Raw genomic sequence first — 23,867 nt, forward strand, 5'->3', positions numbered from 1 at the left:
GGGCGGCGGCGAGCCGCGCCCGTGCGGGGTGCGGGCCAGGGCCGGAGGCGCCTCCGCAGGGCGCCGGGCAGCGGCGTGGGGAACCCCGCGAGCCACGGGCCGCGAGCGCCCCCAGACACGCAGCTCCCCGCTGCCCTCGGCTCCCGGGTCGGGGCTGGCTGGGGACCCCCGGGCGCCGGGCTGGGCGGGCGGGGAGCGCAGGCCCGAGCGGCTCGGGGGCGCGCGGCCGCCCGCCGCCTCCCGGGGACCTGCGCGGCGGTGCCCAGGCCGCGGGGCGCGGGGCCCGGCCCGGGGGACGCCGGCGGCGGCCTGGGGCTGATCGTGATCGGGTGAGTCTCCGCGGGGCTGGGACCCGGGCTGGCGAGGCGGCTGCTGGCTCGTCCTGCTCGGTGCGTGGCGCGGGGTTCCGTCCTGTCTGCAAACCCCGTTCCACGCAGCCCTCCCCCCGGGTCTCCCCGGTCCTCCCGTGCCAGTGCCGGACTGAGCGTCAGCCTTTAGGAGTTGTTCCATTGCTCAGAACAGACTTCCTGGCGGCAGACAGCTGAGCTGGTACCTAGGCCAGATTTGAATGAAGTCAATCAGGCCGCGAGTTTGGGGAGAGGGGCCCGGGGCGGCCTGCTAATCATCCTGCATTCACCCCATTCAAAAGGCAGTGCTCATGTGCACGATTCTTCCAGGTAGAATCCCGATTTGGGGACCGGACAAATAATGCCGCGGACGGGAAAGGGGGGGTGGGGTGGCGATGAGGTGATTGCCTTCCCTGTGATTAACCCCAATTAAAGCTGAATTTTGATGCATAAGAATTTCCGCAGAAATTTGCAGACTTTAACAAAGATGAAGTGGGTTAAAGCAGAGGAGAAAAAAAGTTGGAGAAATGGACGGGAGAAATAGGAGAGTGGATGAGGCACGTGCCTTGAATGGGACTGAAGCAGGTTGAATTACTGACACGTTTGGACTCCTGCGTCCTGCTGGGAGTGATCCCTAAGCACAGAAACAGGAATTAACTCGGAGCATATTCAAATGTGACCCCCAAACCAATGATAGTTATTCCCCCAGAATTCCTGTGTCTTCAAGACTTCCTGTCTTCAGCTTTGCAGAGGAGTGCTGATGTTGAAATATATTTAAATGAAGAGCAATACGCTCTCCCATTTCGTAAATCATTTTCTTCTAAGTTTGAATAAGCTCTTTTCCTCCTCTAAAAGGGATGAACTTTGGGGGATTATTGTTTATTAAAACACACACACAAGCTGACATGTAGCTGACTAGTGGATGATGCTTTCATGTTGCAAAAATGGCAAGTACTGGAAGCAAGAAATTTGGGAAAGAGGTGAAACAAGGCTGCATTAGGGTGTAAATGTTATTTCTGAAAATTCTATTTGCTCTAACAAATTTTTTGAAGAAATAAAGCAAAGATTGGGACTTTTATATCTTATATATAAAATATTATATATAATACCTTATAATAAGATCAATTGCTTTTTCTTTAAAAGGATATAATTTTTCTGGAAATATCTTGAATTTGGAGAATATTCTCATGTCTCGTTGCAATATAATATTTTGTATCAAGAATGAAATCTCAAAGTAATATTTTATAATATTTTGTATCTCAAAGTAATTTTATAGACAAAACCTTGAATTACTCTGAACTACTAAGTTGCCATTTATTTTTTGGGTTGAGGGGATCCCAAGCTGCTGGAGGTATTCAGCCTCCTGGGCTGGCAGATCAGGGCTAGGACGTGAGGACTCGGTGTTACTACAGTCCTTCTGGGCACTGAAGGGCACATGCCATTAGGGTGCTAGAAAACCAAGTTGGGTCAGATGCATGCTGCAATGCATGTCCTAACCATGGTGCTATTTCCTGGTCCCAATATTTTCTTTCCTTTTTTTTTTTTTTTAAATAACAGGCATTAGATTCAGTGCTTTAGATAAAAACAAGTTATAATGGATCAAGTCTGTCAAAGTACAAAATACAACTTACGCAAGCAGCACGGTGGGAGGTAGAAAGGAGAGGAGTCAGCCTAGTTTTCACAGAGCAGCAACAGACTCATGCTTTTATTAACACAAACTTTAATCTGCAATGTTTTCTCCCGTACACCCCTTTTGTGACCTCTTTATTCTCAGAGTTTGGTTGTATTGAAGACATAAGCCACCAGGAGGGAAAAAAAAGATATAATTCTATTCTTTCTTACAAAGGTACAGAGACAGAGACTCTTGATAACTTCTATTGATAGTTATTAACTCTCAGTTCTCTTTGTTGTCATAATACAGGTCTATAACTAAAGATAGAACTTATTTTCTTAAAATATTTTAAGACTCCTTTGCACTCAGAAATGCAGCTGTTGAAAATCAGATACCATTTTCCCCAGCATCTAAAGCAAATAAAGGAATGCTAGGCTGGTGTCCCTATTGGAAATATGGAAAGTAAATAACTTTCCTACCTTCATTTATATAAATGAAGTATTTATATTTATTTAAACAAAAGTGTTTATGTGAGAATATATGATTTCTGTAAAAGAATAGATGTTATTCACTGTTAAACATTAAAGAGCTATTTTTCACTAGAGACCAGTAAATGTTTAAGAAGTTCATTGGAAGGGCACTTTAATCATTAACACTGTGCCACATTAGTCTGGTTTAACCTCATTTGAAATTTAGAAATTTCTTTTGTTCCAGTTTGCTATTCGCTTTAATAGTTCAAAATACACTACAAAGTAGTCTACATACCAAATAAGAAAGTAAAATAAATAGATATCAGTTGCATGTCTCAGTCATTTCTGTTAGCTATATGTAACAAAGTGATTCAAAGAACATGTTGCCAAAGAAAACTGAAATCCAACCAGCGTTTCAATGGCCATGTCTCGTGCCTCAAAGTGAGGCTGTGTGTGTGCATGTAGTCTGTGGTAACCTTTATTGGTGTGTCTAAGATGTCACTGCTCCTGGGTTCTGGGGTGGTCACTGTCTGCTTGCGGTGACCTGAGGGTCCCCTGGGTACGTTTGGGCTGAATCACTGTCCCCCACCCCACCCCTGGCTGCCAATGGTGATGGACAAACAAAGGAGGGAATGGGGGCCATAAGCTGGTTGATCAGAGGCCTTTTCTTCCTTTTCTTCAAGTCTCACGGATTATAGAGAAATCATGAATGGTTGGAAGTAGCAGTTATACATAGGTGTGGTTGAACATTATCATAAACAATGAATAGCCCTTCCTTCAGGGGAAGTTCTCCTAGGAGATACTTAAGGACAAAATCTCATCCTGCTAGGAGATCCACCCAAGGGCAGAATTCCATCTAACGGTTTATTACTTTCCCCTTTCCTTAGACAGTATCCATTTAAACAGTCATCTTTAAGTTACTTCTTAATACTGTTTCTAGTAATTTTGTATAGGCACAACAGGAGTATGTTAAGCTTTCACTTTTTGGGTTTTGACAGAGTTTGTTCCATGACCATTCTCTTAGCTGTTTATACTTTTTTAGGGTGCTTAACCTGTCTCTTTGATGCCAGGGTAACTTACAGCTTGCCCTGGGTTCATCCTTGTCCTTCAGTGGAATCCCCATTTTGGGGTGTTAGGAACTAAGGGCAACTGAGGCCTAAGTCAAGTAAATATCGATGCCTAGAAATAAATGTTATTCTGAGTCAATTAGCTCCTAAGTTACAAAAGCATAGAATTAACTGTCTTCCTGTGTAGATACGGACATTGCTCTAAAAAACACTATGCAAAAAACATAAAGGAAAGAAAAAAGTAATATTTCACTTATATATCAAAAATTCAGAGTCCTCAGAATAATTTGACTTTCCAAGTCACAGGGTCTAGTTTGAAGATATAGTGATTAACAGGGGCAGAGGGGCACAAAGGAGAGGTTAAAGACAAACACAGAGTCGGGGCTGGAGCAATAAATAGCACAGCGGGTAGGGTGTTTGCCTTGCACCAGGCCAACCCAGGTTAGATTCCCAGCATTCCATATGGTCCCCTGAGCACTGCCAGGGGTAATTCCTGAGTGCAGAGCCAGGAGTGACCCCTGTGCATCACTGGGTGTGGCCCAAAAAGAAAGAAAAAAAAGATAAACATAGAGGATTGGGAGTCCCTTAGGAGCACTGTGATAGGTATAACTCAATACATGTAAGCTCCCTGCAGGAGGGAGGTGGAGAAAGGACAAATATTAAACCTAAACTGCTTACAACTATAACCCGACATCACCCCCTTTTCTGTTTGCAAAACAGAAAAGATTGTAATAAGTTTGATGGGTCATGACCTCAGTATTGGTTAGTCTTTGCCTGTGGAGCGTGAAGACAGGCACTGGAGCAAGATAAGACTGGGCCTCCCTTGCAAAGTGGTCCTGAAGCAAAGCCTCGCAGGAAAGGAGTATTTGGGCAAAGTTGGCAGTAACAGGGTATCAGCAGTCTTGAGCCTCGAATACACCAAAGACACAGAAACTATCATGTACGCTTAGCAGGTCACCCTAACTGCAGCATCTAGTCTTGAAAGGGATTGAACTGGGACAAAGCAGAGTAGGAAAGGTGATAAGCCAATAATACCAAACTTTATGTGATTGGACCTTCCTGTAAGCCAAGACCCTCTGTAAAATATGTGTGTATTTGGCAATGAAGTGAACAGCCATCAACTGCTCCTAGGGGTTGTTTTCTCCATGCACCTGCCATCCTTAACCCCGTGACTGCCCGGACCCAGTGTGCAATGTGTCCAGGCATGTTGGAGAAAAACTATGCCCCAATATTTTCCAAAAGAGGCAGGATCCTATAATCAATACAATGGATGTGATAAGTAAGGTCGAGCCAGTACTGCAATAGTGTGACTGATACTTTGCCACCATAAACTCAGGTCAAGACCTTGTAATGCTCCATGATACCCTGCGCTAAGTTTTTATACTGAACCCCTTGGAGTTTATCTTTAAACACTCAAAGGATGTCATTCTGAAGGGTGAAAGTATCTAGATACGTATTTCTCTTTAGATCCTGCAAATGGTGACACAGAAAGAGGAACTCTTCCAATCACAAAACAGTCTCCAAGATTTCAACCTACCCTGGACTCAGAGCAAAGCTTATAATAAAATGCCAAATTGTTGCCCACTGTCACGGTTGATTGTGACCTGTCCCGAGGTGGTGCTAGTGATTTTGTCAGGTTTTCAGAAAATCATGCAACTGGATCTAGGTCTGAAGAGCTGTGTGTAACAGCTGTGGTAGGGGTCACAGCCCTGATTCCCAGAAGAGTGACAAGTAGGAGTTTGATGAATTGCAGGGAACACTGGAGCGGGTGTCACAACCTTTATCATGAGTACTTTTAGCATGGCAATGCAGCCATTCTCTGGTCAGGTTTACTGGCAGTCAGTCAGAGATGTGTAGCCTAGCTTATATGGGAGAAAAAAAAAACACTTTTTGGAAGTTATCTGGGGAATTGAGCATCGGGGTCTTGATACTCTTCGCCTAGGGGTGGGCAGGGGAGGGGAGCTTCGATACAAATGAGTATCCGCAAGTGAAATAAAAAGGTGTTCCTACTAAAACGTGTTCCCTCCTCCTTCTGTGAATTCTAAGGAGGGGCTAAAAGGAAGGAATTGTTAGTCCAAACATGGGGTCCTGGCACTGCCCAATCCATAGCCTGTTAAAACAGGGTATAAAGACTTTTCTTAATGTGACCTCATGATGTGTTAAAGGAACAAGTGGTCTTTATCCCCAGGTCCTCTGGCACTGCCTCTTCTGATTTCCCCGTGACTTCCAGCTAAAATTGGTTTGGCGATGGCTCAGGGCTGAAGCGATAGCACAGCGGTTGGGCTTTTGCCTTTCATGCGGCCAACCTGTGTTCGATTCCTCCGCCCCTCTCGGAGAGCCCGGCAAGCTACCGAGAGTATGGAGCCCGCATGGCAGAGCCTGGCAAGCTACCCGTGCGTATTGGATATGCCAAAAACAGTAACAATAAGTCTCTTAATGAGAGACGTTACTGGTGCCCACTCGAACAAATCAATGAGCAACGGGATGACAGTGACAGTGACAGTGACAGAGTTTTGAGGTTTATACAGTCTCGGAAGCTCCCTCATTAAGACAGCCAAACAAGACATAATTCATGAGACTGAAGGTGGCACTGTTTAAAATTCCCTGAAGTAGAATGCTCTATTGGTATTTGGCTATAGGTCTTAAATAATTTAGTTGATGATAAAAGAGAGCATTATTATATTAACCTATAGAAGTCAAACATACCTAACATACAGACAAATAAGTGATAGTGTCCTAGAGCTCAGTGTCTTGAAGATATGTGTCATGTGTGTTATTTGTGTGTCTACGAAGGCATGATAGGAAGAGAGGAGAAACCAACAACAAAGAAACGTTTTTCAATCTAAATGAATAAAATAATATTATTGCATTAGAGATCCTTCTCACCTGTGTATATATTTTGTATTTCAGAAGAGGACTGCCAGACGAATCTAGAAAACACAGTCTTGCCTCGAAAAGCAAAGGACCATTGCCTACACATTTTACAAGAAATGTGCAAAAAGCCATTGATAAATATACCTGGTAAGAACCATTGTAAATGCTTCTGATTGCAGAATCAAAGCATGCTCATAATAAGTATGGAAAGCAAATACCAAAGATTATCCATGAATTTCTATTTTTTTGGGGGGGGGTCACACCCGGCGATGCACAGGGGTCACTCCTGGCTCTCCACTCAGGAATTATCCCTGGCGGTGCTCAGGGGACCATATAGGATGCTGGGAATTGAACCCGGGTCGGCCGTGTGCAAGGCAAATGCCCTACCCATTGTGCTATCACTCCAGCCCCAAGATTATCTATGAATTTCTTTTTTTTTAAATTTATTTATTTTTAATTAGAGAATCACCGTGAGGGTACAGTTACAGATCTATACACTTTTGTGCTTATACTTCCCTCATACAAAGTTCGGGAACCCATCCCTTCACCAGTGCCCATTCTCCACCACCCGTAAACCCGGCGTCCCTCCCACCCTCCCCAATCCCATCTCCCCCCCACCCCACCCTGCCACTGTGGCAGGGCATTCCCTTCTGTTCTCTCTCTCTAATTAGCTGTTGTGGTTTGCAATAAAGGTGTTGAGTGGCCTCTGTGCTCAGTCTCTAGCCCTCATTCAGCCCGCAACTCCCTTCCCCCACATGGCCTTCGACTACAATGTAGTTGGTGATCGCTTCTCTGAGTTGACCTTTCCCCGGAATGTGAGGCCAGCCTCGAAGCCATGGAGTCAACCTCCTGGTACTTATTTCTACAGTTCTTGGGTGTTAGTCTCCCACTTTGTTATTCTATATACCATAGATGAGTGCAATCTTTCTATGTCTGTCTCTCTCTTTCTGACTCATTTCACTCAGCATGAAACTTTTCATGCCCATCCACTTAACTACAAAATTCTTGACCTCCTTTTTTCTAACAGCTGCATAGTATTCCATTGTATAGATGTACCAAAGTTTCCTCAACCAGTCATCCGTTCTGGGGCATTCGGGTTTTTTCCAGATTCTGGCTATTGTAAACAGTGCTGCGATGAACATACATGTGCAGATGTTGTTTCGATTGTACTTTTTTGCCTCTCTGGGATATATTCCCAGCAGTGGTATTGCTGGGTCAAATGGGAATTCAATATCTAATTTTTTGAGAATCGTCCAAATTGTTTTCCAGAAGGGCTGAACCAGTCGGCATTCCCACCAGCAGTGAAAAGGGTCCCTTTCTCCCCACATCCTCTCCAACAGCGGTTGCTTTTGTTCTTTTGGTATCTATGAATTTCTTAAGAAAAAAAGGGAAGTTTCATTCTTCAGTTGAGTGAATAGATTGCAAGATTAATTTAAAATCAGTGTGAACTTTTAGTTTGCCACATTAAAAAGTGCCTATAATAAAAGAAGGAATAAGCTCCAAGATCCAGTCACATCCCAGTATAGCCTCTTCTCTGTACATGTCACTGATTTTTCTTTTAATTGAATCACCTTGAGCTACAGATCCAAAACTTCATGTTTGAGTTTTAGTCATACAATGATCAAACACCCGTCCCTCCACCTGTGCACATTTCACACCACCAATGTCCCCAGGATCTCCTCATCCTCACCCCATCCTTCCCCTCCCTTTGCCTCTATGGCAGACAATTTCCCTCTTTCCCTCTACTTTTGGGTATTATGGTTTGCAATACAGATAGTGAGAGGCCATGTCACTGATGTTTCTATGCTCCTTCCTGCAGTGAATCCACATCATCACTTTCATCAAGTGGGTGCCCCACGCCCACAGCAGTGCATAACTCTTGGTCTGGGACACAGAGTTCTACCACAGGCTGTTCTGCTGAGAGGAGCTCCGTCTACTCTTGGAGAGATGATGTAAGGCTCAGAGTATTTTGGATAATCTCTGGACTATAATTTATCAGGAGGATTGATTTCTTATTGAAGAAAACTTGTTTCACCCTTTCAAAAGCATTATTTATTGTATATATACGAATAGAAGTATTTAAATGGGACCTTAAAACTGTTTAGGAAAATGTTGAAAGAAATCAAAATGCATCATGCTAAACCAGTCTCAACTGTTGATAGTTTCTTTTTGTCATGTCCAGTTTATTGATGACAATTAGGAACGTAAATAAGAGGGGAAAATGGAGAATTGTGAAAAGTTTACCGTGATTAATGCATCTTCCTCAGGCCCCATACACACACCCGATATTCACAGTTTGATATTTTACTTTCATTTTCTAAATCTACTGGAAGTTTTTGAACTATTGTAATTGTTGTTTGGTTTGTTTAAGGTCATGCCTGGCTGTGCTCAAGACTTACTTCTAGCTCTGTGCTCAGGAATCACTCCTAATGGTGCTGGGGCTCAAACCCAGACAGGCTCCTGGTGACGCATGCATGGATTATCTCTTTGGCTCCCTCTGGGCCCCTGTTGTAATTTTTTTCCCAAGTATGTGCTCAGCTGGGTGGCGAAATATCAATAGCTCTGGCTTTTGTAGGGAGGCCAGGTTTCAGGCTCCTGCCTCTTGATTGCCTCAGGTGACCCCTAATTCAGACACGCCTTGATGAAGTCCCCTTGGCAGTGGAGTGAAGTGGGAACCTCTCTCACACCTGGGGTTTGAGTGCCTGCTCTTTCTTTCGTTGTGCCCATTCTTCTTGGCCATCTTTATAAGCAGTTTTGTGTCCTCACTTCACACTGGCTCCACTTCCTCTGGTTTGACAGCCTGAGAGGCAGAGGAGGGAGGAAGGGAGGGTGGAAGGATGGGAGAGAGCAAGGAGAAGCTCAGAGTTACTAGGGTAACCAGGTCAAAGTCTCACTCAGGATCAACAGCATCCACCCTCACACCCTCAGCCTCCCTCCACACTCACACTTTTGCATGCTGAGTATGTATCTGGAAGGAAGGTTGAGAACTATTGTTTCACATAGTCTACACTCAAGGATGCACGTAGTAGTACAGATTTTCATGTTGTTATCTAGCAGATTCTGATGACTTCTATTGGTGAGACCTTCAATCACTCTAAGTCTAAGCTGCTTTTAATACCAAATTGTCTGTAACAGATTATTTGTATTTAATGGATAGCCTTTTCAATAGCAACATAAATGCAAAAGATGCAAAAGTACACTCAGTCCCCTCTTAGGAGATAAATAGTCATATTTATTTTCTCTTATTTGCATTTTAAGAGATAATTAAAAATCCCTGGTGCCATAGGAGTCTAAATTTTAGACATTGGAGAGGAAATACTGAGTCCTCAGTGATAGTATAGCACGTGTGCTGATCTAGGTTAGATCCCTGGCACCCGATGTTGTCCTCTGAGCCCACCAGAAGTGATCTCTGATTGCAGAGCCAGAGATAAACTCTTAGAACCACCTGATATGACCCAATACTCCACCCAAAGAAAGAAAATATAAATAGCATTCTATAAAATCAACCTAAATATTAGATCAAGAATATCAGACTGACTATGCACTCTGTTATTCCAAGGTATAGATTATTTTCAGGTGACTCGATGTTCTAGAAGCAAACATAAGCCAGGTTCCCAATCTCCTGGAGTCCACAGGATAGCTTTAGTTATTCTAGTGATGTTTATATTCTGATTGGCTGGAAAGGTCAAGAGACTATGACATACCAAAGTTCCAAAACAGGCAGTATGGTTGAGAACTTTTCACTAACAGTTCACTGAGTCTCAACCCAAGAATATCTTAATTCATGCTAAACATAAAAATTAAAACTCTGGACCCACCCTAATAACCACAACTTATAGGAAAACTAAAGTTTTCATTTTCTTTGTTGATTAAAAGAAGGAAGAAGACTTTCTGTAAAAAGGTATCTCCCTTTGGTTTTTTTTTTTTTCTTTTTGGGTCATACCCAGCAATGCACAGGGGTCACTCCTGGCTCATGCACTCAGGAATCACCCCTGGCGGTGCTCAGGGGACCATATGGGATGCTGGGATTCGAACCCGGGTCAGCTGCATCCAAGGTAAATGCCTTACCCACTGTGCTATCACTCTAGCCCCAAAAGGTATCTCCCTTTGGTACACCATCAAGATAAAATTAGTGTGTGTTTTTTTAGGAAGAGGCTGTGTTTTTTACTGAAGAGGGTCAATTCTATAAGTTTTTTCTTTGTGACATCTCTGTGTGTGTATTTGTTGTGTGCTTGCATAGACGTAGGGGTGTCTGGCTATATCACTGCCCATATCAGATGTCTATCTGTATTGATATCTCTGTGTCAAACCTCAAATATGTCTCATAACACAGGTGGTAGGCATGATCACTCTCTAACATTTAAAGGAACCAAGGGTTAAGACTGGACTATAATTTATGAGCAGAGTAAAATTCAGACCACTTTTACGTTGCAAATTCCCCTATCTTTCTATCAGGATGTACTCCTACCTATGTTGACTTCCTTTAACTTTTTGTTGTTGTTGTTGTGGAGAGGTTTGAACCACACCTGGTGGTGTTCAGGGTTCACTCCTGGCTCTGTGTGCAGAGACGACTTCCTGCAATGCTTGGGAGACCCAAAGTGGCATCAGGGATTGAAACAAGATTAAGGTTAAGGACTTTTCACCAACAGTTCACTGAGTCTCGGTTCAAGAATATCTTAATATCTAAAACTAACATACAAGGCAGGCACCTTCATCTCTATGCTATCTCTCCAGCCCAGACTCCCTCAAATTTTTAAGTAACATTGATGAGGAAGCATATAGGTCTATAACATTTAGTACTAAAGTCAAATGTGCATTGCTGTTTTAGGAGTTTGATAAAGCCAGTGCACAGAAAGTACAGCAGTTATTCTGGGAGGTGGAAGAAATGTTATTTGAAGGGAAAATGAGCCCACAAACCCAGAATCTACAGGCTGAATGCAGTGAGTGGGCAAGAAGGTCCCTACATTTGAGGTAAGAATGTTGCTCATAGTCATTCTCTGGAATGTTTAAACTCTCTCCTGATAATGTTTTGTGCCACAAATACACTCTGAGAAAAAGTACTTGTTCCACCAAAATCTGTATCTGCACTGTATGATGTTCCTTCCTGAGAAATCAATCACATCCTTTCACTGGTGTCTGATGAAATGTGGGAACATTCCTTTTACAATGTGAGGACTTCCCTTTTAAAAGTCAAGTCATTTTTATCTGTGAGAACCGAATCTCGATCCTCCTCAGAGGAACATGATTACACAGACAGCAAAGACAGGAATGGGGGGAGTCAGTCTTTTTAAACTGATAACAGGGTTCACATTAGCAGGGGGATGGGGGGAGGTGGTGAGCTGTGGTGGGGGGGTGGGTAGTGGGTAGGCAGGAGCTCTCAGGCTACTCCAGGTCGTTTGACACAGCAATACAAACCAGTTGGTGCTTGGGGCCCACTAGGATCAATCCTGAGGACATTCAGTGGTGTTGGCAGGGGGGACCAGCTGGACTACACCCCACTGAACTGTATGTGTGCGAAGAATTCAGTGTTGTGCTTCTATGTGGAAGTTAGTATTTGCCTTGCTGTCACTATGTCAACAGCTAGAATCTGTCAACATTGAGAAGAGGGCCAGCTGGTGGAGTGGTGAGGCAGGCAGATTTATTATTTGCTAAATGATTGCTAGATAAATCCTACTATTTTCTCAAGATTCCTATGTGGCGGAAAACATTCATTTTTTTAAAAGATCAATATATTGTGTGCATAAAGAGACTTTTCCTTTTCAATTACTCAGCTAGCCCTTTTAAGGGAGTGGGAAACTATCTCAGTTAGCCAGAGTAGTTCTGTGTCATGACTGGAAAAAGAAACCCAAATAATAAACTCAGTAACCTAATAAAATATTCAGTATGTAGGTATTCTGTTATGAGTTTTCAGTTGTCATAGCTCCCATTTAAAAATGTATAGCATGTCCATTCAAAATGCTTATACTATTCTCAGAATGGTGTACTCATTGAAAAGTCGAGAGCTGGTCCTGCCAACAAGAGTCCTGCCATTGTTGTCTTACATAATTGGATAAAAATTAAGGAGAACAAGGTGAGGAAATGAAGGAACATAAGAGAAAGTGTGCATGGATTTCTCTATCCACCATGGCAAATTGGACAACACCTGAAACCATTTAACTGTAAGAGCTAAGAACTTTACTTCAATCACTAAGTGGCACAAAGACATTATCCTTTGCTTTTTCTACACCAGTATGCACCAGTATGAACTTGAAACTTTTTCATGCACCAGTATGTACTTGAAACTTTACAAACACTAAAATATTTTATTTTTCTTTTAATATTGAAACGCTTTTTCCCTTTCCCATTAAAATATTAATAACATCCTTATTTATTTATTTTTATCTTGCAGAGTCTTAGGAAAGCAGCTCATCCTGCCAACAGATGAAGGGTTCCAACATTTCCAAGCCAGCAACCCAAGTTCTGTAGTGCCCAAGCCCTTATTTGAGGCCTGTGAATGCAGCAGCAACATCAGAGAGTACATTTCTATAATTTACTTTGGGAGAGTACTTAGAATTGTGTTGTTCTACTTGTGGAGCTCCCTCTCAGTCAGGATCCTTGCTTCTGTTAATTCAAAGATTCTAGGGAAGGGAAGAATCAGACCATGATCCCAATAGGATGTTCTGATTTTGAACTGATGAAGATTTTGATGATGTGATGATGATGATGATGATGATGATGATGATGATGTGTGAATATGTGTGTGTAAGAGATAGACAGAGAAACATATCAAAGGAGTTAAATTTTAAACTGTATTTTCCAAGACCATGTGAAAGTATTGCAAGAATCATTGTGATGGATCCTAAACACCAAGACAGCCAGCAGTGGAAAAAATAATGCTAAGCCATTTTCTTTTGCTTACTAGCAGATTTTGCTAAATATTTTTATGCCATTCTCACATACATGGGATGGCATATTGATATCTATTTAGTAGAGCAAAGAAGGTACAAATTCAGAATTTATGGTTTAAGAAACTCTAAAAATCAAATGATGCCAAACAGCAATTCAAGTGTTACTCTTGAAAAGAGTTAGAATTTGTTTTGTTTGTTAATTTGGGCATTTGGGGCATACATGGTGGTTGAGGTCTACGCCCGTTGCTGGAGGGCAGTCACTCCTGGAAGTACTCATAGGGCACAGGGAGTGCCCAGGAATCCAGGAATGGAACCAGGGCCTCCCAAATGCAGGGCATGAGTGCAGCCCCTTGAGCTATCTTTGGCCCAAGACTGGATTATTTTTTGTTTGTTTTCTTTTTGGGTCACACCCAGTGATGCATAGAGGTTACTCCTCGCTTTGCACTGAGGAATTACTCCTGGAGAGCTCGGGGGACCACAAGGGATACTGGGAATTGAACCCAGGTCAGTCACGTGTAAGGCAAACACCCTACTTGTGAGGCAAACACCCGCTGTACTATCACCCCAGCCCCAAGACAGGAGTTTCATATTACAGAAGAATGTAGTAGTGAATGACTTTTGATGCAGTGATGCCCATCACTCAGACAGCACTTTCTGGAGGTTGCACACATGTTCATGGTGGTCTGCTTCTCCCACAGGCTCTGCATCTCTGGCTCCCACATGGTCCCTGCCGCGCTCTCCTACTCCACCGTACCAGACCTGGGTTCCACAGAGGCGGCTGACCTGAGCACGCGTGCATCTCTGGAAGAAGAGGTTTATGATGTGGATGGAAAGATTGAAGAATACTTTGCTTTTGACAGAAAAGAAGAGTATATAAAATTTTATTTGACATTAACTTACTACTGTAATGATAATTATTTGACTTCTGTCTTGATTATACATTTATTTCATGTTTTGCATATTTTTCTTCCATCAGTAAGCTTGGCAATGTCCTTCCTAAAGCCCTGAGAATCCTAGCTGGAAGTATATATAGAAGAGCAATGATTTTTAGACACTGTGGTCCAGATAACACATAAGAGCTGTTTTAGATGCCAGGACAAGTATAGGCAGGTGTAGGAATCATGATTATTCAAGGGACCAAGGGAAAGTTCCAGTATCTTCCTAACATGCATACTTGGTCCTTAAACATGTGTGACAAATATTATACATTAAAAATGGGTCTTGAGGGTCATTGACTCTTTGGTGGTGGTGGTGGTGTAGCTTTGTACATCAATTCTGTAACCTTAGATACTGTTGTAATCATATTACATAACACATAATAATTTAACATTTTCAATCACAGTTTGGGTGAGATCGGTGCCAAATATATGGTATTAGTGTACAAACTTACTGCATATCTCCACCATCAGAGGGCCCATGAGCCTCTACCACTGCCCCTATGTCACCTCTACTCTAATCATTATCCATCCACTTTACCATGATTATAGGATTTGCCATTGTTTGATATTTATTTTCTTTTCTTTTCTTTTTCTTTTGTTTTTTGGGTCACACTTGGCAATGCACAGGGGTTACTCCTGGCTTGTATACTCAGCAATTACTCCTGGTGGTGCTGAGGGGATCATATGGGATCCTGCGAATTGAACCTGGGCTGGCCGTGTGCAAGGCCAATGCACTACCTGCTGTGCTATTGCTCCAGTCCCTGATATTTTCTTATCCCTTGTTTTGTCTTAATATGTTCAGCAGATGAGTGAGATGATATCTGACTATTAAAAATAATAATGAGTCTTATACATTTATTACATGCTGTTCAATAAGAAAGCTGTGTTTATTTTTAGGTATAAGATACATGTATGTGTGGATGACAACCTTCAGCATATGTGTGACTTTATCCACTGGTACTCTTATTTATGAGAAAAGTCTTTTTTCCACAGAAATGATGACAGTGGTGGACAGAAGCCAGCTCAGCGTCACTGGGCATGGCGTAAACATGGCCTCCCTCCTGTGTCCCCTCACGACTGTATCAAAGATACCGTGGTAGCCGAAGTATTTGACCGCATCTGGACAAATGTGGTAGAAATGTTGGGAGAGCTGATTAGGAAAAACTGGGAAACTACACTCACAGGTACTTATTCATAGCATTTAGCCAAAAGAAAAAAGAACCACCCAGCTTCTCTGCCCACTTCCTCTCCTCCTACCCTCTTTAGCCTTATCTAAGATGTGATGGGGAAAGGAGGGGGAGGATTTTTCTCACTAGTGGTTTTTTTAATCACATCGAAGGGATGTTGTTTTTTTCCAAATTATAAAATTTCTCACTCTGAGAAAAACAGAAATACACAAGAATATAGGAAGTCCTCACTCTGGAGTAGAAAAAATAGTTACCTATTGTCTAATAATGAAACACAGACTTTCAACTGTGGTATTGTTTGTAGAGTAAAGTGTAAGTACAATGAATTCAGTAATGATTTTGATTTATTGTCCTTTCAATTTGTAAGATGTGCTCTCAGCCAGTTAAAATTGAGCAAATAAAATTGAGCAAAAACAACTCATAAAAATGTCGATGGTGGACAACATTGATTGTAATGATCAATATTGACTAATCAATTTGTGCAATAGTCACACTAATGTCAGCATTAATCTGTTTGTTTTAATTGTTTTATTTTGGTGATGCAAGATATTGTCCACTGAAAATTAATAAGATAGATTTGAAGGGAGAGAGAGAGAAGTACATGTTCTAGAGGAAGCGACAGGTTTTTCCAGAGTGAAAATAGTGAAGAAACGCAGGGATAGGCAAGCAAGATTCATGTTCAAGGGAGAACATGAGCTTGGTGAGCAAGTGAAGGCTGCTTTGATTCTAACCCAAGGGGTTAGTGGGGGTTTTGGAAAATACAAGAATCTTTCTGGGGTCGGGTTCCAGGCCTTGCAAGCACAAGGACCTGAGTTCAAGTTCTAGCATCACATGTTTCCTGAGCATGTCAGCTATGGCCATAGTGACCACTGAGCACTTCATGGTCTTCAGGAATCCTTGAGAGTGGTCCCTGAGCCTGAGAGCACTATGCAGAGGGACCTTCACCAATAATATATCTATTGTATGACCCCTGACTTCAGCTGAGCTGAGCTTCCACTGCCATGACAGATATTTAAGCATATTTGTGTGGGAATGCATTATGGATGCAATTTATTCCCTGATCTTTCTCCTTTCTATAACCAAATTCAGTGCCCAGAGCAAGCTTCTGCTAGCTCAGGAACAAAATTATATTTAAGCATTTAAATGAGTTAAAATATAAATATAATATACATATGTGTATAATATACATGTATAATATATATTATACAGTATATATACATATACATATATATATATTAGACATTGTGATGTTTACTAATACTGATTTTTCTGCTGACACAGAAAAGAAAAAGGAGAAAGAGAAGTCAGTCAAGACGAAATCTCTACAGGGCCTCACCTCCCGTGTTCACACTGAGGCCTTAAGTGTTCCTCCATCTAGGAGTTCAGAAACGCGGAGCACATCCCTGCCTTCTCATATTCATCCTCCCCAGGTACTGCTTTTCCTCTTTTCTCTTTGTTTTCCCTTCTATCTGTATGTCTCTGACCTTAGTTTGCCAAAAGCTCCATGCTATTAGAATCCATTATCTCAACATACTAAGTTGGTTTTGTCAATAAGACTGAAACTAATAATTTCATGGAGTTTGAGAGGCCATTTGGTGCCAGAGACCAAATCAAGGGCCCAGTGTATACCAGGCCTATGATCCAGCCCTCGAGCTATCCTTGCCACTCTCCACATTCTTGAAGAGGATAAATAATTCTTCAAATCTTTAATATTTTTAGACTATTTGAAGCTTACAAATGTTCTCCTCTAAAAGGAGTAAAAATATTACATAAGTATAATAGAGTCCAGCAAGCTACCAAGAGTATCTCACCCGCACGGCAGAGCCTGGCAAACTACCTATGGCGTATTCAATATGCCAAAACCAGTAACAACAAAGTCTCACAAAGTCTCTAACAATGGAGACGAACTGGTGTCCACTCGAGCAAATCGACGAGCAATGGGATGACAGTGACAGTGACCAGTAACCATATATACATATTGTAAATATACAATATCTCTCTATATTATATCTATGGTATTTATATATGTCTAGTTCCTTCAAGATTGCAGTAAGTATTTTATTATAAATACTAACTTGGATAAAATGAACAGGCAACAAAGTCACAGTAAAAATAATATGCTACTAGAGCTTATTTTGAAATAGTCAAAGGATCCCAGTGGTAATAATTATCAGAGATAGCATTTTCTTTTAATACTGTGCTTCTTTCATCTAGTCTTGAACTGGAATCAAGTTCAAGCTTTACAAATCCTGTTTTTCTGGATCTACTATTTTGTAGGCTAGGTGGTCATGCCATGGATTAAGACAGAATCAATAATGTGTGAAGGGATGGGTGTTCAAGCATTGTATAACTGAGACTTAAACCTGAAAGCTTTGTAACTTTCCACATGGTGATTCAATAAAAGAATAAATTAATTTAAAAAAGACAGAATTAATAATGACTCAGGCCTCACTTCCTGCTTTTGCCATTGTTATTTAATTCTTAGAATTATTGCCAAGAAGGTTTCACTATCTCACTTAAACGTTTGGACTTAAAACTCTAATGGTGGGGCCAGAGCAATAGTACAGTGGGTAGGGCATTTGTCTTGCATGTGGTCGACCCAGGTTCGATTCCCTGTGTCCCATATGGTCTCCTGAGCACAAACAGGAGTAATTCCTGAGTGCAGAGCCAGGAGTAAGCCCTTAAGCATCGCCTGGTGTGACTCAAAAAGAAAAAACAAACAAACAAAAAAACCAAACCAACAAACCCTCTAATTACAAGGGGTTGGATAAATAGTACAGGGGTTAAAGAATGACCCTTCCATGTGGCTACAACCTTGAGTCCTTGCATTTAACTGAGACCCCCGAACCTCCTAAGCACTGCTTGTGAGATCCTGTTCCCAAACTTTAATGCCAAAAAAAAAATAACCAACCAAAAACCACTACAAGGTAATTCAGTCATGGAAGATATGATTGCATTTGAAAACTGGTCTAGGAATACTTCTGGTAGAGGGTGCTGTGTGAGAACATTGTATGCATGAAACCCTATCATTAACAGTATTGTAAGTCAGCGCATAAAATTTTTAAATGATAGTAATGGTTATTAAAGAAAATACAACTGCAGACTTTTATTGCAAGTACAATATATTTTCAGGCAAATGTAAAGAAAAAAGCTGTCAAAAGTAATTATCTTCTCTACTTTCCCTAATTTTTTCTGGGAAGCTTGTAACACTTTTTAAAACATGGTCTTTTTAAAATATAAAGGTGATTGCTATTTCATGAGATGAAAGTTGCATTTGAATGAGACTAAATAAAACGAGGAATAATAAAAAAAAAATAAAACGAGGAATAGTGAAGATTTTCATTTCTCCCTTACATACTAAAGAACTTTTTACTTCCTTTAGCAATAGGCATGCACTCATGTCATCTTCATGATAGGGAAAATGTAATGAAAGCGTTCTGTCTGAATTTGGAAATACATTATATATAATTAGTGACAAAAAAAGAAAACAGAAAAACCCACCAAGAACAAAGTAATCTTCCCAAGATTACCAATCAGGAAGCATCAGTCAGAACTGGGGGCTCCAAGTGAAGAGCTTTATGGGTAACCCCACTGCTTCTCAGAAGTAAAGGGTGGGTAAGCTGTGAAGTGCAGAGTCGGAAAAAAGCCCGAAGGCCAGTTCACATGTCAGAAGCTCTCACGTCCTTACTTCGCTGAAGCCTGTTTCTATCTTGGCTGGTGGCTGGATGTTGACAGCTGTGGACTGCAGCAGAGAGCTTCTTATCAGGGAACAATGAAACCTGATTTGTTTACCTTGACCATCTCTGCAAGATCACAGGGGACTGTTGAAATTTCCCTCATGTAGCGACTCTTGGCAAGGTGCCAGAAATCTGGAAATTAGACTCAACTGCTCTCAACTTCATGGATCAGAGTGATAATGGATCCCCTCAAACCTTGAGGAATTAAGCTATTCCTCATTTATTTTGCTTCATGTATCTAAGGTAGTGTGCTGTATTTTTCCTTCCTTCCTTCCTTCCTTCCTTCCTTCCTTCCTTCCTTCCTTCCTTCCTTCCTTCCTTCCTTCCTTCCTTCCTTCCTTCCTTCCTTCCTTCCTTCCTTCCTTCCTTCCTTCCTCCTTTTTTAAAATTTTTTGGCCACACCCAGCAATGCTCAGGGATTATTTCAGGCTCTGCACTCAAGAATTACTCCTGGTGGTACTATATGGGATGCCATGCATAGAAACTGGATAAGCCATATGCAAGGCAAATATCTTACCCACTGTACAGTGTACTGTATTAAGCTAAATTCAAAATAGCCAGTCAGATGATGCCATTTGTTTTCCTGGTGATTCCTGAAACACATCAGTAAATGGCATGACATTGGAGGCTTTTTCATTTGTTATTGTTGTTGTTGTTTCAGCGCTTCTCCAACAATTTTTACAGAGATTTGAATGGTGTGATGATAATTCAAGCCAAACCCCTGCAGCAGAGGCCTTCTTTTGCAGATAGAACACAGTATGTATAAGAAATAATTATACTGTCTTTTCTCTCTGCTAGACTCCCCTGAACACTAAAGATCACAGACACAAGACAATGAGAATTCTGCTTACTCCTGCACTCTGGGTATCTGCACACATCCCAAGCAGTGTGCTTCTAATGTAAATGAAAACACAGTGTTCTAATATCAACTACAAACCATTGTTATTAGGTTGGAACAGATAGAAAAATGGGGCTATAGCTGAGTAGTTTTGGGGGTTTTACTCTTTGATCACAAACCTGAGAACATTTTTTTGTCATTGGATTTCACTGGACATGACAGTCAAATTCTTAGGACTATCTTTTCTGTGCCAGGCAGTATTCTGATATGTTGCCTAGTAATGGGCAATAATGTATGTCCCCTGTTTTCATTGAGCTCAATTCTGAATAATTCTCTTGATCTCTCTCACTCAGGAGTGAGCAGGAGGACAAATCATTGGCTATTGGAGCCAGTGCCTTTTCCTGGGCTCGGCACCACCCAGGACGAACCTCAGAAAGGCGCAGTCTACAAAACTCTTCAAAGAAAACACCAGTGCATAGGAGACTGCCTTCTCTTACTTCAGACTCGCTAAGAATGAAAACTCCCAACTTTAATAGCGATGAAGTCCTTAGGGGAACAAAATTGTAAGTCTGATTTCTCTCCTGCTAAGCCAGAGGTCACAGACAACAAACACATTTGTGAATAGAGGTTGCAGATTTTTCTAAAGTACCGTATATGAAATAGTATGAAAATTTTACGAAGTAGTGAATTAATTTCAACTTTTAACATAAACTTTTTCAGTTGCTCACTTATCTGTATACCAGAATATAAAGGGAGGATGTAAACTGGTGTCCTTCAAACCATAGTCACGAGGGGAAATGAAACTGACAGGTCAGGTGATTTTGGATAGGATTCAGTGGCCTTATCTATAAACTAATGTTAATTAGATGCCTTCAACTGTACATACTTTTCACATTCTTGTGCATTCCCAGCATAGGCCTCTGCTTTTCCATTTTTTTACCCATTATTGGAATGCTAGGGAATCATTTTGGAGTCTTTGTTAATTTCTTCCCTATCTGTTGAAGCTGTGTGTAAATTTACTACCAATTTTTTTTTTCTTTTTGGGTCACACCCAGCCATGCACAGGGGTTACTCCTGGCTCATGCACGCAGGAATTACTCCTGCCGGTGCTCAGGGGACCATATGGGATGCTGGGAATCAAACCTGATTCGGCCGCGTGCAAGACAAACGCCCTACCTGCTGTGCTATCGCTCCAGCTCCATTTACGATCAATTTTATATTTCTACTTTCCTTTCCATTAGTTTTAGAAAAGGTGGCATTGGTTTCCAACTTCAGTTTTACAACTTTACAACTTGGCAGCCATTTATGCCACAACAAATTTGTTGTCAAAAGTCTGCTCACCATCAACTTCACCAAACCAGTTACATCTGCCTGGTTCTCTGACCTACCATCCTCCTTTTCTCTTGTAAGGACTATTCTGTTGTCAAAACCGAGGATTTGTTTTGTTTGTTCATTTGCTTTATCTTACATTTTGTATTTATTTCACTCTTCCCACTTTTCATAATTTTTTCCACATCTATCCTTGTTGTCCCAAATAGGAAACTTTCATTTCATTCCATTGGTTTATTTGTTGATTTATTTATTTATTTATGTATTTACTGGTTTTGGGGCCACACCAGGTGATATTCAGGGGTTATTCCTGACCCTGCACTCAGGAATCATTCTTGGTAGGCTTGGAAGATCATATGGGATGTTGGGGACCAACCCCAGGTCGGCTACATGTAAGACTAACTACCCGCTGTACTATGACTCAGGTCCCTCATTTTATTTATTTTTTAATAGAGGAATAATTCTCTATGAAAAACAAATGAAGTACTATCTATCATCTTTTATATCTCAATTCTCATCAGTGAACTCTTGTTTCTTTAGCTTGGCTTTTGTGAATAGTGCTGCAATGAACACATAGGTTAAACAAACTTTTGAATGAGTTTTTCAGGGTCTTTGGACAAATACCTAGAAGTGAATTTTCTGTATAACATCACTTGTAACACTTGTCGTCCAGTTGATCTTCAATTTGCTCAAGTGGGCGCCAGTAACGTCTCCATTCATCCCTCTCGCATGCTACTGTAGCTCAATGGTATCTGCTCACTCCAGGAACACTATGAGTCTCAAACTGCTAATTCAGGGTCTTTGCAAAGAAGTCTGACCATTTCATAGGTGGGCAGCCACACAGTCTTTTGATGTCCCGTGGAATCCAGTTGGTAATAGCTCTAGTCCAGCACTCATCTCTAAATTGCATTATGTGTCCAGCCCATCTGATTTTCAACGCCTTGGCAAATGAGACAGCGTCTCTGATTCTTGATCATTGATGGAGGTCGGAACTCAGGATTCCTTCTCTTACTTGAGTGAAACATGATACTCCAAGCATAGCTCTTTCTATTCCTCTTTGGGATACATGAATAGCATTCTCATCCTATTTTCATAGGGCCCAGATTTCTGAGGTGTATGTTAGTGCAGGAAGAATAGTGAAGTTGAAAAGATGTGCCCAGAGCCAGAGGTTCTTTGTCCTCTTAGCCACTTCTTTGATGCTCTTGAAGGCATTCCACCAAGTCTTTCCTCATGTTGAATTCTCGATCCAGGTACATATAGCTGCTGCATTCGGAGATGTTCATTCCATTGAGAGAAAATGGAATGTTAAGGACTAGTTCATTTTTCATGAACATTGTCTTGAGAGACTCAGCTGCGGTCCGACCTTTCCACACTCGAGATCAAAGTCGGCCAGCATTTTTGCCGCTTGGCTAATGTTTGTTCTTATTACAATAATGTCATCAGCGAAGTAGAGGTGGTGTAGTTGCCGACCATCTATCTTCACTCCTATTCCTTCCCATTCCAGTCATTGCATGACGTTCTCGAGGGTGGCACTGAAGAATTTTGGTGAAATGGTATCACCCTGCCTAACCCCTCTCTTTACATCAATGATCATTTCCTTGTAGAATGCTGAGATCATGGTGGTGAATCCATAATACAGCTCGCAGAGGATCCTAATGCCCTGTTTGGCTAGGGCTTCGATGACTGCTTCAGTCTCAACAGAATCAAAGGCCTTCTTTAAATCAATGAACATTAGACAGAGTGGCATCTTGAATTCTTGAGAAACTTCATTGAGCTTGGTCACTGTGTGGATATGGTCGATCGTGCTGAATCCTTTTCATTACTGGCTTGCTCACATGGTTGTCCTTTGTCTAGTGTTCTGCCTATTCTATTCAGGATGACTCGAGTGAACAACTTGTAGATGATGGAAAACAGGCAGATTGGGTGATAGTAGTTGCCAATGTCATGGATGTCTCCTTTCTTATATAACAGAATGGTCCTCCTGGTTTTCCATCGAAATGGAACCTTGCATTTGGACAGGTAGCATGTGAAGAGCCGAGCCATTGTATTGACGAATGCTGGCGGCAGATTCTTCAGGTGTTCAGGGCTGACCTTGTCTGAACCGGGTGCTGTGTGGGTCTTTACTGACGAAATGGTGTGTCGGATTTCAGAAGGGAGGATGTTGGGAATGACATATCCATCCTGTGGAATTTGGTATATGGGCAGGTGGACATGGCTATCGAAGAGATATGAGTAGAAGTCATGAATAATCCTCTCCATTGCCCTTCTGGAAGATGTGATAGTTCCATCAGGACATTGGAGCACAGTCATCTTGGTCTTATAGTTGGCGAAGGACAGGCAAGCATTAAGAATACTTTTCCCAGCTTCTGCCACAACAGCCAACACTGCTGCTCTTCTCTCTTTGAGATCTTCCTTTATTGCTTCTCTGCATAGCTTTTCGAGCCTGGGTGTTAGCTTGTGATTGCCTGAGGATTGTGCCAAACCACGTTGGTGAATGAGCTTGAGAGTTTCCAAAGACAGGCATCTATTTGTGGCTTTCCCACTCTTGGCATTCCTTGCACTGTCACGGAGTGCTGAACCA

The 23,867-nt window shown here is 41.7% G+C and overlaps 1 protein-coding gene across 5 annotated transcripts in view; it reads left to right on the forward strand.

The window, feature by feature from the left end:
• FAM149A (family with sequence similarity 149 member A) overlaps window positions 1-23,867 on the forward strand; it is a 60,153-nt gene that overhangs the window by 16,372 nt on the left and 19,914 nt on the right. For 3 of the 5 annotated variants that reach the window (XM_055120969.1, XM_055120964.1, XM_055120990.1), the window contains exons 2-10: window positions 6,407-6,517; window positions 8,190-8,322; window positions 11,199-11,341; window positions 12,759-12,884; window positions 13,956-14,126; window positions 15,189-15,379; window positions 16,664-16,812; window positions 19,781-19,875; window positions 20,311-20,520. In XM_055120969.1, coding sequence (XP_054976944.1) covers window positions 6,407-6,517; window positions 8,190-8,322; window positions 11,199-11,341; window positions 12,759-12,884; window positions 13,956-14,126; window positions 15,189-15,379; window positions 16,664-16,812; window positions 19,781-19,875; window positions 20,311-20,520 — 1,329 coding nt within the window. Of the gene's footprint in view, window positions 1-45; window positions 330-6,406; window positions 6,518-8,189; window positions 8,323-8,877; window positions 8,897-11,198; window positions 11,342-12,758; window positions 12,885-13,955; window positions 14,127-15,188; window positions 15,380-16,663; window positions 16,813-19,780; window positions 19,876-20,310; window positions 20,521-23,867 lie in introns of those variants that run through there. The other 2 variants (XM_055120976.1, XM_055120984.1) reach the window with 2 other exon arrangements.

The sequence above is a fragment of the Sorex araneus genome, chromosome 1, assembly GCF_027595985.1.
Source record: "Sorex araneus isolate mSorAra2 chromosome 1, mSorAra2.pri, whole genome shotgun sequence".
Taxonomy (NCBI): Eukaryota; Metazoa; Chordata; class Mammalia; order Eulipotyphla; family Soricidae; genus Sorex; species Sorex araneus.